The sequence below is a fragment of the Hippopotamus amphibius genome, chromosome 12 (genome assembly GCF_030028045.1).
Source record: "Hippopotamus amphibius kiboko isolate mHipAmp2 chromosome 12, mHipAmp2.hap2, whole genome shotgun sequence".
In the NCBI taxonomy this organism is placed as follows: domain Eukaryota; kingdom Metazoa; phylum Chordata; class Mammalia; order Artiodactyla; family Hippopotamidae; genus Hippopotamus; species Hippopotamus amphibius.
Window position 1 is genome coordinate 54,159,442 of NC_080197.1, and position 16,262 is coordinate 54,175,703.

The 16,262-nt window shown below is 41.4% G+C and overlaps 1 protein-coding gene across 1 annotated transcript in view; it reads left to right on the forward strand.

Moving 5' to 3' along the window:
- DENND5B (DENN domain containing 5B) overlaps window positions 1-13,354 on the forward strand; it is a 97,425-nt gene extending 84,071 nt beyond the window's left edge. The window contains exons 14-20 of the mRNA XM_057702125.1: window positions 1,097-1,242; window positions 2,804-2,922; window positions 4,118-4,305; window positions 8,873-8,955; window positions 9,163-9,289; window positions 10,820-10,994; window positions 12,873-13,354. Of these exons, the coding sequence (XP_057558108.1) occupies window positions 1,097-1,242; window positions 2,804-2,922; window positions 4,118-4,305; window positions 8,873-8,955; window positions 9,163-9,289; window positions 10,820-10,994; window positions 12,873-13,056 (1,022 nt within the window). The 3' untranslated portion in view covers window positions 13,057-13,354. The remainder of the gene's footprint in view (window positions 1-1,096; window positions 1,243-2,803; window positions 2,923-4,117; window positions 4,306-8,872; window positions 8,956-9,162; window positions 9,290-10,819; window positions 10,995-12,872) is intronic.
- The last annotated feature ends 2,908 nt before the right edge of the window (window positions 13,355-16,262 follow it).

Sequence of the window (16,262 nt, forward strand, 5' to 3'; positions counted from 1 at the left end):
AAAAGGACAGAAAGAAAATCGTCTGTGTAGAGTTAGGGAAATGAACCATTTATCCCATTCGTTTTGCTCATCTAAGAGCACATTGAAACGTGAGCTCCTGTGTGAGGCTGTATCTGAACTTCTTGTCCAGTAAATATTTTTAATTCTATGTGTAGTTCTTTCAAGGAGGGCTTTCTAATAGCTCTCTTGTGACTGAATGAACAGAATTCCTGAGAACACAGACCAAAATATTGATTCTACTCTGCTTTAAAAAAAAAAAAAGTGTGGCTCTGAGAGATAAAAATATGCTAGTGTGTTTGAGCATCCCCATTTTTAAAGGAAATGGAGGTAGTATGATGCCTAACATTGTGGTTTCCACATTGGAGCAAAGGACGGTGATAGGACAGTGACATCTAGTGGTGTGCCTTTTGAAGAGCCTTCAGAAGGGGAACGGTTCCTAGAGATCCCTTTCTGTATATGGAGTCTTTCCCTGGGGCACCTCTTGCACGTAAGTCACCTTTCCAAGTTGTAGTTTATAGACTTCATGTTACATCCAGAATGGAGGTGCTGTTGTTTATTATTCTCAGCTTTGCATATTGGACTATAAAACTGGGATGGGAAGGTGCTGAAGTGCAGTGCTTTAAAGGATTGCCCAAGAAAATCAGCAACAAGAGGATACTATCCAAGAAGTCATCTGCCACCTTTTTTAATATGATACCATACCAGTAACCGTGTTCATTTATACTCAGTTTTGGAACTAAATTGGTAAAAACATGAAAGCAATGAAAATACTAGCACAGTCACTGTGTATGTTGCTCAGGTATTATGGTGCTAATAATGCCTGACATTGTTTATAAATGTAGTGGTGATGATAAGTAGGCCATATATACAATATGTGTGGAAACCACCACACATATTGGGACTTGTGGCTTATAAACCGGACCTCATCTTTCTGGACTGGTGTTGGTTATGATCTCATCTTTTTGTTTAAGTACATCTGGATAGGTCATTTAAAAGCAAATTATCTGTGAAAGCCAGCAGAGTTCTTAATATATGTGTTTTATTATCAAGAGAATTTTGCTGTAATTTTGTAGTAATTTCAGCATTTTTCGTTCAGTGATTCCATATAGGTCAGTGATCATTCCCATCAAAAAGCTGAGCAATGCGATCATCACCTCGAACCCTTGGATCTGCGTTTCGGGAGAACTAGGAGACACGGGAGTAATGCAGATTCCCAAAAACCTCCTCGAAATGACTTTCGAAGTAAGTTCAGCTAATGCCTTTCTTAGCACAAAGTGTCATACGTGATTCTACACAACGATCCAGTTTCACGTTTTCATTTCTCCTTGAGTCAAATAATATAAAAGAGTAATTAAGCCTTCAGGGTCATTTTGGGGATTATATGCCTAACGTTGTCTTGAACACGTGAGTTTGTTTTGTGTTTTCATTGTTATTTTAATTGTTAAGCTCTATTTTTCTACTTGCGATGGTGCACTTTGGGGTTTTGCCAGGACCTATTCCGTAACTCCCAGTGCCTAGCAAACCTGACAAATAGAGAACGTTCAAGTAAATGCTGTCCCCACAGTGGTTCTCTTCCAAACCAAATTCACCCCGCCTGACGCTGGACAAAGGGACAGGGGAGCTGCTAGCGATAGTTTTGGCTTTTAGACCATATGGTGATATTTATAAAGTGATTTTGCAAAAATAAACTTTTCACTATGGTAGTCAGTTTTCAGGTCTTACCTGGTGAAGTATTCCCATACTTTTGAGCCCACATGCTGGTTGATCCTGGCATGGAGGAAGAAGACAAACACCTGTTCTTGTTTCAGGAGGGAAGTGGTACTAACTGAATGTCCTGTTCTCTTGTTTCTTGGGGTCTAGGAATAGCAGTTTCCACTCAGAGTCATAATACTGCCCAAGAGGTTATTTTGACACTATCAGGGGGCTCACAGCCATTTGTATATAAAAGATTAAAATCCTTGGCTTTTTTTGACTACCAAGTACAGAACATAAACTGCATTGTACATCGCATCATTGCTGTTGTCAGACTCTCACATCTGCCTACTTCTTTCCATCTCTGCTGCCACAGCTAATTCAAGGTGCCACCCTCCCTCACGTAGATCACTGTGATTCAGAGACATCAGGGCGTTGAGAGCTCATAGCTCTGATGTTCCCAACTGTACATAGTCAGCTGGGGTCTATGATCTTTTATCAGAATTTAAAAGTCAGAATTTAGTTGACATTTATTTTCACCATTCCTGTTGTCGTTGCTTTCTTTTATGCTTGTCCACAAAGGGTCAGGAAGGACGCTGATAACAATAGCTTCGAAGACTTCTAGGTGAGGTTTGGAGTCAGTTCTGCCTTACTATTTTATTAGAAGCAGGAAAATAGTCATGTTGGTAATTTTTTTATATCTGTAATCGTTTTCCTGACCTCTCTGTAACTAAATCTAAATAGCATCCTTTTCCCGCTTCTTGGAATTCTTCTCATCCTTCAAAGGCACAAATCACTGACTGTGATGTTTCTGGGTTCTCCAGTTAGAAATCATTGTTCTTTCCCCAGTGTTCTTCAAGTTCCTGTTTTATATCTCTACTCTAGGGTGTTGTGCAGTCCCTCTTATTTGATAGTTAATGTTCTTGTGTCTCCTGTCTCATTAGAAGGGCTCTATTAGATGTGAATGTTTTTCTCTAGTGCACAGCAGAACACATTATGCAGAGAGGGTCCCCTGCACTGTTAAATTGGGTAGAGCCGTGGGGCCACTGCTAAAGCTGAGAGGTAATGGGAAGGGATCGGGTACTGAGTAACTATGGTCCTGTCCCTACAGTGCCAGAACCTGGGGAAGCTGACTACTGTTCAGATTGGTCACGATAACTCAGGGCTGTTAGCCAAGTGGCTAGTGGATTGTGTCATGGTCAGAAATGAAATCACAGGACATACATACAGGTAAGTAAATGTCCTTGGGAGCTCAGACTTCTTTTAAGACTCTTTAGACAAGAAAAAGTTTGAGAATTGTTTTCATTCTAAAGCTTTCCCCCACCCCTCTGAATTTTAGTTTAGTTTTTTGAGTTGTTTTGTTTTGTTTTTGTTTATGTAATAATAAAATTCTATTATTTTGTTCCAAATACAAAATTATCCCCAAAATACTTTTAAAAAACTGATTGTGGGACCTAGAGACTGTCATACAGAGTGAAGTAAGTCAGAAAGAGAAAAACAAACATCGTATATTAACACATATATGCAGAATCTAGAAAAATGGTACAGATCAACCGGTTTGCAAGGCAGATGTAGAGACACAGATGTAGAGAACAAACATATGGACACCAAGGGGGGAAGGGGGTCGCGTTTGGGGTGGGATGAAGTGGGAGATTGGAATTGCCACATATACATTACTAACAAGAAAAAAATATCAAGTTGTACACTTTAAATATATGCATTTGTACACTTTAAATATCGTATGTCAATTATATCTCAATAAAAGTTCTTTAAAAAAAAAATAAATTATTAATTTGCTGTCAACATGAAAAAAAAAACTGATTGTGTTTGCTGCTAATGCTTAGTCCATAAATGTTGACAAAGATTGGTGGAACTCTGACAAAAAAAGAAAAAAAAAGAAGTTTAAAATAATGTGAGTAAGAGGAAAGGCTCTTCTGGATGCTCCTGGCTGCAGCAGCACACCTCTCTGAGAACAGTCTCCTTCTTTCTCCTGTAACTTAACTCCCACAGTAACGTCTAGTTTGAAGCTATTCTTGTGGAAGCTAACCACAGAATTTTAATATAGACAAGGTAGCAGAAAATATTAGAATTATTTTCATTTGGTGATAACAATTTATGGCTATATAAGAGAGAATGTCTTTATTTTCCAGAGACGCATACTGAAGTGATCAGCAGTAAAATGTCCTGATGTTTGTAATTTACTTTGAAATACTTTTAACAAAAAGTAGAAATGAAGCATACAGCAGAATGTTATGTCTAAGTCAGAAGAATATGTGTGTCTATTATACTTTTCTACTTTTTTATGTGTTTGAAATTTTTCATAATGAAAAAAACAACCCACAGGCTTCAGCCATGGTGCCACTTTAAAATTCTGATTAAAGCTCCTAAGATATTGGGATTCTGAAGTTTGTTGCTGTCCTGCCAGGTTCCCATGCGGGCGCTGGCTGGGGAAGGGCATTGATGACGGAAGCCTGGAGAGAATTCTCATTGGAGAACTGATGACATCAGCAGCCGATGAGGATCTAGTGAAGCAGTGTCGGACGCCCCCCCAGCAGAAGTCACCCACCACGGCCAGGAGGCTAAGCATCACTTCACTGACAGGAAAAGCTGCCAGTAAATAGTTGTTTTTTTTGTTTGTTTTCCAGTGTGTCAGATGTTGCAGGCATCATGTGGCCATTTCATAGAAAACTGTTGTATTAATGAATTATGGTAAGGAGATTAAAAACAAAAAAGCTGAGGGAAATTAATGGGAGAGAGAGGCGTTAAGAGTGGGGAGAGAAAAAAGGGGAAAAAATAAAGCAGGACATTAACAAATAATTAAAAGCCTGAAGAATTTAGATATTAAAATCCAACAAAAACTTCAGGTTCTGTTTTATTAAGCTCTGGAAGTATGAATAAATAATATTTTGCCTGAAACTTAAAGAAGGAGTAAGGACAGTTGTATGTCACAGTACTCCCACATCTAGTTATCCAGAGCCCCTTTTTCTAAGAAGAATCCAAAAAATTCCTCTCCCCACCCACCCCCAGCAACGTCCTGTGGAAGTGTTAAGACAAAATACTATAAAAAAGTGAATTCTGTGGATAGGATATGATGTTCACATGCCATCTTTAATAGTATAATAAACTTCTAATTTATACTAATGAGGTCTTTAATAAGCTGAATAATGTCTCCCAAAGGTATCAGATTGTAATCCCTAGGATCTGTAAATGTTACTTTATTTAGAGAAAGAATCTTTGCAAATATGAGTAAGCTAAGGATCTTGAGATGGAGATTATCCTGGATTATCCAGGTGGGCCCTGCATGCAATCACATGTATTCTTTTTTTTCTTAATTTATTTATTTTTAATTTATTGGCTGCGTTGAGTCTTCATCGCTGTGCACTGTCTTTCTGTAGTTTCAGAGAGCGGGGGCTACTCTTTGTTGCAGTGCGCGGGCTTCTCAGTGCAGTGGCTTCTCTTGTTGTGGAGCACAGGTTCTAGTCATGCGGGCTTCAGTAGTTGTGGCATATGGGCTCAATCGTTGTGGCTCATGGGCTCAGTAGTTGTGGCACCCGGGCTTAGTTGCTCCACGGCATGTGGGATCTTCCCAGACCAGGGATTGAACCTGTGTCCCCTGCATTGGCAGGCAGATTCTTAACCACTGCACCACCAGCGAAGCCCCATTCACATGTATTCTTTTTTTTTTTTTTTTAATAAATTTATTTATTTATTTATTTATTTATTGGCTGCATTGGGTCTTCGTTGCTGCACATGGGCTTTCTCTAGTTGCTGCGAGCGGGGGCTACTCTTCATTGTGGTGCATGGGCTTCTCATTGTAGTGGCTTCTCTTGTGGAGCACGGGCCCTAGGCGTGTATGCTTCAATAGTTGTGGCACATGGGCTCAGTAGTTGTGGCTCATGGGCTCTAGAGCACAGGCTCAATAGTTGTGGCACACGGGCTTAGTTGCTCCGTGGCATGTGGAATCTTACCAGGGCAGGGCTCGAACCCGTGTTCCCTGCATTGGCAGGCAGATTCTTTACCACTGCGCCACCTAGGAAGTCCACATGTATTCTTATGAGAGGGAGGCAAAAAGAAATGTGACACACACAGAGGAGAAGACAGTAGAAAGATGGAGGCAGAAATTGAGCGATGGGACCACAAGCCAAGGAATGCCAGAGCCACCAGCACTTGAAGAGGCAAGGAGCAGCTTCTTGCAGTGAACCTCCAGAGGAAGGGCAGCCCTGTCCACAGCTTGAGTTCTGCCCGGTGATATGGATTTCTGACTTCTGCCTCTGGAATTGTGAGAGAATAAATTCCTGCTTTTTTAAGTTACCACATTTGTGATTATCTATTACAGGAACCACAGAAAACTAATAAAGAGGCAGTGTGATTTAGTGAAAAATCACAGAAGTTTATCAGTGAAGTGATTTTATTTCAGTTTATAGGTAATAACCTTGAGTAGATAAGAGGTACCTAAAAGGTCCTTAGTTAACTACAAAGTGGTTTCTGTAGATATTGTTCCGTATCCATTTGTTGGTATGTAGTGATATAGTAACTATTAGAATGACATAAAAATCTCCCTTATTCTTTCTTAAATGATTCCCTTTATTCATGATTCTTTTCTGCCTTCAGAAGTAAACTTAAGACACACACGCTAGAATAGCTAAAATGAGGATAGAGAACAGTGGAGTGCTCATAGATTGCCAGTGGGAATGCAAAAGGAAAAACCATTTGGCAATTTCTTATAAAGATATACATTTAACTATACACTTGACTCAGCAGTCCCACTCTAGATATACCCAAGAGAAATTAATACATATATCTACACTAAGACTTGTACTCAAATATTGCTAGCAGCTTTTTGTTTGTTTGTTTTTGTTTTTGCTTGGCTGTGTTGGGTCTACATTGCTGCACACAGGCTTTCTCTAGTTGTGGCAAGCAAGGGCTGCTCTTCGTTGCGGTGCTTGGGCTTCTCAGTGCAGTGGCTTCTCTTGTTGCAGAGCACAGGCTCTAGAGGTGTGGGCTTCAGTAGTTGTGGCGTACGGGCTTAGTAGTTGTGGTGTATGGGCTTAGTTGCTCCATGGCTTGTAGGATCTTCCTGGACCAGGGATGGAACCCATGTCCCCTGCATTGGCAGGCAGATTCTTAACTACTGTGCCACCAGGGAAGTCTCGTTGCTAGCATTTCTTTTCATAATAGCTAAAATGGAAACAACCCCAGTGTCCACCAGTTGATGAGTGGAGAAGCAGATAGGGATATATCTAGTCAATGGGATACTATTCAGCAATACTGTTGCTGTATCTAACATCATGGATGAATCAGAAGTATCATGCCACGTGAGAGAAACCAGACACAAAGGACCAGACACTATAGGATTCCATTCGTATTAAATTCTAGAAAAGGCAGTATAATAATGATGAAAAGCAGATCAGCAGTTGACAGGGGTAACGAGCTGGGGAGGGGGATTGACTGAAAAGGGGAACAGGGTGACTGGGCTGATGGGAATTTTCTGTATTATGATCGTGGTCTACACATCTGTTAAAACTCATCAAATTACACACTTAAAATGGTGAACTTATTGTATGTAATACCTCGATCATGCGGATTTAAAATTAAAGAGTGGATTTAAGTTCAGTCCTTCCAAATTATTATAACTTGTGAATCAGTCCAATTTCATTGGGGTATTAATGTTTTGAGAGGCCTTATCCCCAACTTCTGGTCATATTTTCTTTACTTTCTCAATAAGCAGAAAAATTTACATAGCTTGAAACTCAGAGATGGGTAACGTGTTTTTTTCACAGTGTGTGCGAGGTGATATTTAGAAAACATTTTAGATCAGTTTCAAGGTAATGCTGATCAGCACGAGGTTCGTTTGAAATGAACAAAACCTTTCAAAACAGATCTTCATGTTTAAAAGAGAAATGTACAAGTGAAAAAATTACTGGCAGGGAATTCCCCGGTGGCACAGTGGATAAGACTCGGCACTCCCAATATGGGGGCCCAGGTTTGATCCCTGGTCGGGGAACTAGATCCCACGTGCCACAACTAAGGAGCCCGCCTGCCGCAACTAACAACCCGGGCAAATAAATAAATAAATAAATATTTTTAAAAAAAATTTCTAGGAGCTGGAGACGACACAGTATCAGTCCGATTATAAGAGGTTTCCATTTTAACAATTTTTATGCATTGGTTTAGAAAAAACTTGCTTGAGTCTTACCTGGAAAATGTCTTATGCAACAAATCCTGCAGCACTATGAATTTAAAGGTCTTAAATTCTAGACTGTATAGCTTGCCATTTATAATGTGATATGTGTTTGGGTTGATCACTACAAGAAAAGATCAAATACTTAATTTTTTTCTTGTTACCTACTTCTGTCCATGGATGAAACCTGTTTACCACCTTTTTTTCTTTTCCTTCTTTTTCTCCTTTTTTCTTTTTTTTTTTAATTATCCTTGGGGTTTGAGAGGCACGGGTGCTTTAGATTCCATTCAAGCAGCCCACCAAGCTCTCCCTCAGGAGCAGGGTGTAGGTAATAAGCAAGTGCTGGCTGGGAGGATGAAACAGTGCCCAGGTGGACTGACTAGCCAGAAAGAAGCAGTTCTGGGCTTCAGGCAGGGTGTCCCCACATGCCTGGCATCTTTAGACATGTACCCTTTACTTTCAAGACAACAGCAAAACACAAATTCCAAATTAGACATTCAGAGCTCCAGAAGCCTTGGTCTATGCCTGCTAAGGGACTCAGAAGTAGGTGGGACCAGGGGGAACCTGGAGAATGATGCTGTGGGTCTTTCCCACCTCTGGCCTTAGATCTGGGGACTAGCTAGCACTTTGTGCAGACACCATGCCAGGTGATATATACCTAATATCTCATTCACTTTTCCTGGTGACCCAGGAGGTGTATATTTTCCCTGTTTTAGATTGAAGAAACTCAAGCTCAAAGGAAGTAGACAGTTTGACCAAGGTTATCGATTGCAAGTAGTAAGCCTGGGATTTGCGTCTTGGGGGTCTCTTGGATTCTTTTCCATTGTGCCAATATGCCTCTTACTTGGCCAGAGTGGCCAAGGCAAGTTTCATGGAGCCCTGACAAGCCAGCCTGCTCTGGTGACATGTTTCCTGCCCAGGCAGGCACAGCTGATGTCCTGTAGTACTTTGGTTTCTTTCCCTTGCATGAGAATTCAGCCATTATTCATTATTTTTTAGAACCCAACACTGGACAGATCCAAGAAGGAATTGGAGAAGCTGTGAACAATATCGTGAAACATTTTCACAAACCTGAAAAAGAGGTATGCTGAGCTATAAAACTTAATATGGTAGGATTTTAGAGCTGCTTTTATACATGATACATAAAAGGTGCTTTAATTTGCATTTGTAGGCTTTGTAATAGCTGCAAAAACATGCCTCATAGCTCCCCTCCCCACCTGTTGCTCTAGTGTCTCCTTAAACATCAGTGCAGGAGCTTACTCTCTGACCCTGTGTGTTGCGCTCCGCAGAGAGGAAGCCTCACCGTGTTGCTGTGTGGAGAGAGTGGCTTAGTTGCGGCACTTGAGCAAGTTTTCCATCATGGCTTCAAATCTGCTCGCATCTTTCACAAGAACGTCTTCATCTGGGACTTCATAGGTAAATTAAAGCTGGTGTATGTTATTATAAGGTCATCGAACTGTTTCTTATAAGACACAAAAACCCAAGAATTTGAGTGAATGAGAGTTAGTGACAAGGGTCAAAAGTAAACAAAACACAGAAACTGTTACGGTTGACAGACATAATCTGATGGGGGCAGGAGGTCAAACAATAGACAAAAACATAATAGATATGCAATTCGTCTGATATGTTGGAAGGTCATCGTTGATCCGGGAAGAGGATGGAGCAAGGTGAAAGGAAATGGAGTGGGAGTACTCTTTTAATTGGGCACTTATAGACTTTGTTAACAAGACTTTAAGGAAGTGAGGAAGTGACCCTTGTGAATACGGGGAGGAGGGCACTTCAGGCTGAGAGAAGTGCCCTGGCAGAGGAGGGTGGGGCTGTGCTTGGCCTCCTATGGGGCAACAAGGAAGTTAGTGTGACTGGAGCAGAGAGAGGGAGAGAGTTGAGGATATTTGGAGAGAGAGGGTGTTTACTGCCAGAGCTGGGTTGTGGGGGGCCTTCTAGGCCTTTGGAAGCACTTTGGTCTTTATACTGAATGGAAGGGGAAGTCATTGGAAGTCTTGGAGCTAAGGAGTGACATGATGTATTTTATGTTTTAAAAGGATTACTCTAATTCCATGCTGTTCATTAGGGTAACCACTAGCCACATGTTAAATTGACTTAATTTAAATTAAATTTAAAATTCCCTGCCTTAGTCACACCAGCCCTACTAGTCGCTATAGAATTGGACCTTGAAGATACAGAACATTTCCACCATCATGGAAAGTTTTGTTGGCATATGCTGCTCTAGCGCACTAAACTTTGTTCTTTATTTTACTGTGCAGCTCTTCTACAATTCCCAGTTTCTTTAACAGGGTGATTAATCATTTCATGTTTTGTGAATAAGGCCTAGATGAAGTAGTTAATTTTATCCAATAGCTTTTAGACAAAGAAAGGAAAGTTGACAGAGCTGGGCCCCCTAGAGTGGGTTGGGTTGTTTTTGTTTTGTTTTGTTTTGTTTGGAATGCATAGAATCTTACTGCTCCTGCTTCTAACATGTGTATATGTAACTCTTCCTCAGATTTGCTGAAGCAGTTCCATTTCAAGGATTTTGTTGCAAAGTGTTAGCCAGCCATTCTATAACTAGAACAAAGGGCACCAGCTCAATGGCCACCATGTCTTTGCTACTTACTCTTAGAAGGCTCCAGTCTTAGCAGACAGCCCATGTTTATTTTTTTTTCTTTGCTGTCAATTGCAATTTCTTGAAGGTATTCTAGAGAGTAAACTTTCCAACTGTCTGGAATGCAGTCTAGATTAGAAAATAAACTCCTGGCAGCATATTGTTCTACCGTGAAACACAGGCCTCTAGAATTTACTGTGAAACCAATGATAAAGTGATGGCTTGGGCTTTGGGACTGGCTATAATGTAAAGCATCGTTAGTATTTCCAGAATAAACTAAGCGAATCATCTTTTTGTGTATAAAGTATTGATGTGTATTGTGATATGATTCTGACTTCCTTCCCCAGAGAGAGCAGTTGCTTATTTTGAAACAACTGACCAGATTCTAGACAATGAAGATGATGTCCTCATTCAGAAATCATCCTGCAAAACATTCTGCCACTATGTAAATGCTATCAATACTGCACCCAGGAACATTGGGAAGGATGGCAAATTCCAGATTTTAGTTTGCCTCGGAACACGGTATTAAGCCAGTTCTTGACTTTCCCTATCTCTGTCATACGTTGAGCAAGAATTTAGAAAGGATTATACCAGATCATGCCCCCTCCAGCACTCTCCTGTGGGTGTCTTTCCTTCCAGGTTCTTTGAGACTCCTGTTTATTGGGTGCTCGCTATGTGTTGGACACTATGCTAAGTAGCTCACGTACATTATCTCATTTCACCTTCCTGTCGCTTCACCGCCACCACTGCATGAAGCAGCAAGCGATATTCCCACTGTATAGATGAGAAAATAGAACGTGGAAGATGCATGGATAATTTATCGAACTTTCCCAGGGTCACACAGCTAGAGAGAGGCAGAGCCAAAATTTAGACCCAGTCTCACTCCAGAGCCCAAAGCTCTGAACTGTTGCACAATACTGCACCAGAGGTGGGTGGATAAGTAATGGGTAGATTGGTAGATAATTAGACACACCAGCACATTCACACATACATATTTCCTGTATAGAGCTTGTAGAGTGTGTATACGCTACCATGTTGCTTTAAATTTAATACATTGTGGAATTCTTTCTATCTAAATAATTCTTATTATGGAATGTCTCCTCTTTAAGACAATTTTCTACCCCTCCCTTTTTTTGTAAATGACACATAGGAGCTGTACAATCCATTAATTTTAAAACAGCTCTCAGAATTGTGAGGAATGAACCACACAGATCTTTTTTTTTTTTTTTTTTTTTTAATTTATTTATTGGCTGTGTTGAGTCTTTGTTGCTGCACACAGGCTTTCTCTAGTTGCGGCAAGCAGGGGCTACTCTTTGTTGCGATTCATGGGCTTCTCATTGCAGTCGCTTCTCATTACAGAGCACGGGCTCTAGGCACATGGGCTTCAGTAGTTGCAGCACACAGGCTCAGTAGTTGTGGCACACGGACTTAGCTGCTCTACAGCATGTGGGATCTTCCCGGACCGGGGATTGAACCCATGTCCCCTGCAATGACAGGTGGATTCTTAAGCACTGGGCCACCAGGGAAGTCCCCACACAGATCTTTAGAAGACTTTTTATCTGTGCAATGTTTGTTTTCTTCTGAACCACTAGAAGCCCCAACAAGAGGCGCAGATGGCCTAGCTATCTCGTCATGAAGGTGTAGTAAGAGGTGCTCAGTGAGGATGTCTTAGCTACTTAGTGACAGATAACTAATGTCAGTTGAATAAGAAAAGGTTGAGATTGAGCTCGTGTCCTCCTGGAACAGCTGGCTTCCTGAGCTGAGATCTGGATTTCTTTCTAATAAAAGCTGCTCAGTTTCAGCTGTGCTTTTCAAGTTCCTCTTGAGCATGACCCTTATCTCCTTGTACCACTTTACTGTTCTGATTTATTAGATCAATGCAACCCCTGTTTTGTTTATAAAATCTACTTAATGATTTTCTACTTTGATTTTGTTCCTTACCTTGTTATGGTGTGTAAGTTAAAAAGAAAATGCTAGTCCCTGCACATTTAATGGAGGCTTTCTTCCCAGAAGGTCAGTGTACTTCAGCATGCCTTGTCACAGATGTCTGTAAACAACTTCCCTGTAAAAAAGAAGACAAAATGGCATTCTGCCTTTTTTTAAAAGTGGTAGAATCAGAATAGCGAGCTTCTTTAATACATCTGAGTCCTTATAGCCAACTTGTGCAGACCCTCTTTTAGAATCTGATGGGTTTCCCCATTAGCTTGCACTGTCTCATCACCTTGTCTTTTTCACCGGTAGTTATCCAGCTACTTGGTTTGATTTCCTCTCTGGCGACCTCAGAGCTTTGGCTAGATTTTGCCCCATGTAGTCCCACACGTCCTGCGAAAGCTCCGGTGTGTGCCTTGTTGTGCAGCGAGGGCAGCAGAGCTCAAGACCTGTTTCTGTTTGGGTCTGCAGGGACCGCCTGCTGCCACAGTGGATTCCGCTGTTAGCTGAGTGTCCGGCCATCACCCGGATGTACGAGGAGAGCGCCCTCCTGCGAGACCGCATGACCGTCAACTCCCTCATCCGCATCCTGCAGAGCATCCAGGACTTCACCATAGTCTTAGAAGGCTCCCTCATCAAAGGAGTGGACGTGTAACCCCATCAGCTGGAAACGCTCAGTCCAGACCTCTCGTTCCTGAACCTTCCCCAAGATGGGGACTGATTTGGACTTGTCTGACGAGGCAGTGGGTCCCTGTAGGGGGCAACGCACCGTATCCCCCAACTTGAACAATCCTGACACTACAGACAAGGCAAAATGCTGTATTGTAGTTCATTTGAACCTGGAATTTAGTATAAAATAGAGTATTTTCATGTGTTAGATGTGTGTAAATATGCTCTCTTCTTTAAGAAATTATATTACTCTGATAAGATACTTTTCTTAGATTGAATATTCCTGTGGCTTAAAATAAGTAGCTTAAAATTATTGGGAGTTGCGGGGAAAGAGTGGTGCTAGTCAGGAAGAAGCCAGTAAACGTGTAAATACAGTGCAACCCAGTGGGGCTTTTTTTTTCTCCAGGTATCACAAGGGAACCCAGAATGCATTGTTACGTCGTCGTAGCCGGCCATCCTGGTGTCTGATCCTTTGTATTGTGAATGTAAACAGCTTTACCTACTGGAGGGGATAGTAGCCCTCACTTCTATCTTTTAAGTTTCAGATGGTTTCGTACATTTGAATTGAGCCACTTTTTCAGTCTTTTGGAAAAATTTTTCCATCAGCACAAGATAAAGATATAATTCAAATATTTTACATACTGGACCCCAGGAGCTTGGCTGAACTGGAAAGAGAACACACAGAGCCCTGAGAAGTGTGTTAAACTGTGGGATTATAACTTCTTTACACTTTGGAAAGATTAGCCTAGACTAACTTCATTCTTGGCATTTTTATTCCTGTTATTTGAGGTACTTTGGGGGGATGTGAAATTCAGAGTGTCGGCCTCACAGTCTTAAGATCTGCAAACAGCAGTTTTGACTCCGTACTTTTAATTTGGCCATCTCAACCATGCAGCAGTCCCTCACCTCTTAAGGATAACCACAAACACAGTCTTTGTTTGGTTCAGATCACCCGCCTCCCCTCTCCCGGTGCCCATCCCCCCTCAGGAAATGGAAAGAATGTCTAAGAAGGAGGAGGGCTCTGTGCGGCTTGGAATGTTTTTGTGAAAGTATTTGTTGACCATGATAATGCAAATAACAGAAGAAGAGAGAGAGAATGAACTCTTTCTGGGTGTTTCAGGGCAAGCTTTACGTTCCTTTGTAAGCAGGGGTGAAAATGTAAAACAACTGGCCCAGAGAAAGTAAAAGCCGGTACTGCACAGACTGGCAGAATGGAAGCAAAACAAGAGGCAACAGTTTTGGAAGACCAAACGTTGTGAGTAGCTTTCCAGCTTGGTATTTTTTGAGGAAGTTGAATAACTGTGGTGTTTGTGCGTTACCTTAGGTCTTCATCTCACGGTCGGTCCTCTAAGTCTAATTAGGCATCTGCATGGTGTTAGCAGGGAGATTGCCTCAGCAGAGCTCCAGATGTTATTCCCAGTTGTGGCTGAGAAGCAAAGCCATGGCCTCTCAGGACCCTTGTGTTATCTGAGGGTCCTGGGCTTTAGCCAACTGTGTTGTTTCCCTTTTTTCCTCGAGGAAGAAACAAATGAAGCAAGTGCCTCACTCCCTTTATCAAACACTGTATTCAGCCAGGCACACCCCCTTTCAGAGTGTGACTGAGTGCTTGGGGAGGGAAGTGGGGTGGAAGGCAGCGTTTAGGAACATGGGAAGGGTTTAAGAAGATGGTTCTGGGCGACCTGGGTAGACCAGAGATTTGTTTGCCCGCCTCTAAAGTTTGTCCACAGTGGTGTGGATGTTCCAGGGATGTGGAGAGTCTATCATCGGAGACGTCCAGAACCTGTTTCACACGGGGCGCTTACTGTTCCGATGATAGGAAACCATAGAATGGTCCAGCCTGGGGTTTTGTTCTTGTCAGCTTTTCCAAAGGCCGTGTTTCTGACACATGCTGGGCAGACAGAGAGGTGGCTTAGGTGAGCATTCTAGAACTGAGTCGTCTGGTCTGGCCTTCTCATTTTACACATGGGCACACTTAAGGATCAGAGAGATTAAATACTTACCTGCTCACCGGGTCAGACAACACAGAGTCTAGAATTCACACCAGGCTGCATGGGACTGGCCTCCAAGGCGTTCATATTAATACTCTTTCTACCCTTGGATCTTTATTCATCCACCTGTACAGGTAGCACATAAGGATTCATTTATAATGATCATTTATAGGGATTAATATTCATTTTAACAAATTGTCCTTAAGTAATAGAGAATTATACCTATTATAAAAAGTAGGAGCGGGAATTCCCTGGCAGCCCAGTGGTTAGGACTCTGTGCTGTCACTGCCAAGGGCCCGGGTTTGATCCCTGGTCGGGAAACTAAAATTCCACGAGCCTCATGGCACAGCCAAAAACAACAACAAAAAACCTAGGAGCAAAATTAGATTTGGGATCTGTGAATAAAACCATTAAACTTTAAAAAGTAATACCTCCCAAAAGAGTTATACCTAAAGTTTCATCCCACTTCCTGTTGTCTGATTATAGTAGTGAAATGACCAGTTTCAAAAGAAGGAGTCACACCAGAACTGCCACATCCTCTAGGGCCCTCTAGAGTGGTCTCCCTGGGCGTCCATGTACCTGTGCTAGTGATACAGCCACTGGTGCAGACACCTGGGGACCTCCCTACCAGCTGCCTGAGTGACCTATGGCCTGTTCCTTTGAATAGTGCCAGTGATGGGAAACAGTGGCCTTTCAGAAGAAATTTAATATTTGGAAACAACAAAAAGTCCTTAGGATCCAAGTTGATGAATGAAAAGGATACTTAAGCAGAGTTTGGGTCACATAAGAAACACAATTCTAAAGAAATAAGACTTAGTTCTTACATGGCTTATAACTATCTTTGAGCCAATATCAAAATATTTTGAGCAGGACAGTAGCAGAATCCTTAGAATAAATGTACATATGAATGTACACAGCCTTCTGAGCTGACTTTGGAAGGCCATTCAGAGGTATATTTTCTGCTATGTTAAATTAGTATATTGTTTTATCATCACACTTCAAAGGTAAAGTACATAGAAATCAATTTCATAATTGACTTTTTTTCCTCAAAATAAATTAAAAGTAATACCTGGAATCATAATTAGTGTTTTCACATAATAATAGCTTAAGAAAAAATTGTTTTTAAATTAAATTGCCAAAATATTACCTCTTGAAACATTTCTCTTCCAAGTGTTTTTCAAACGTCCTGAAACTCCTTGCATCA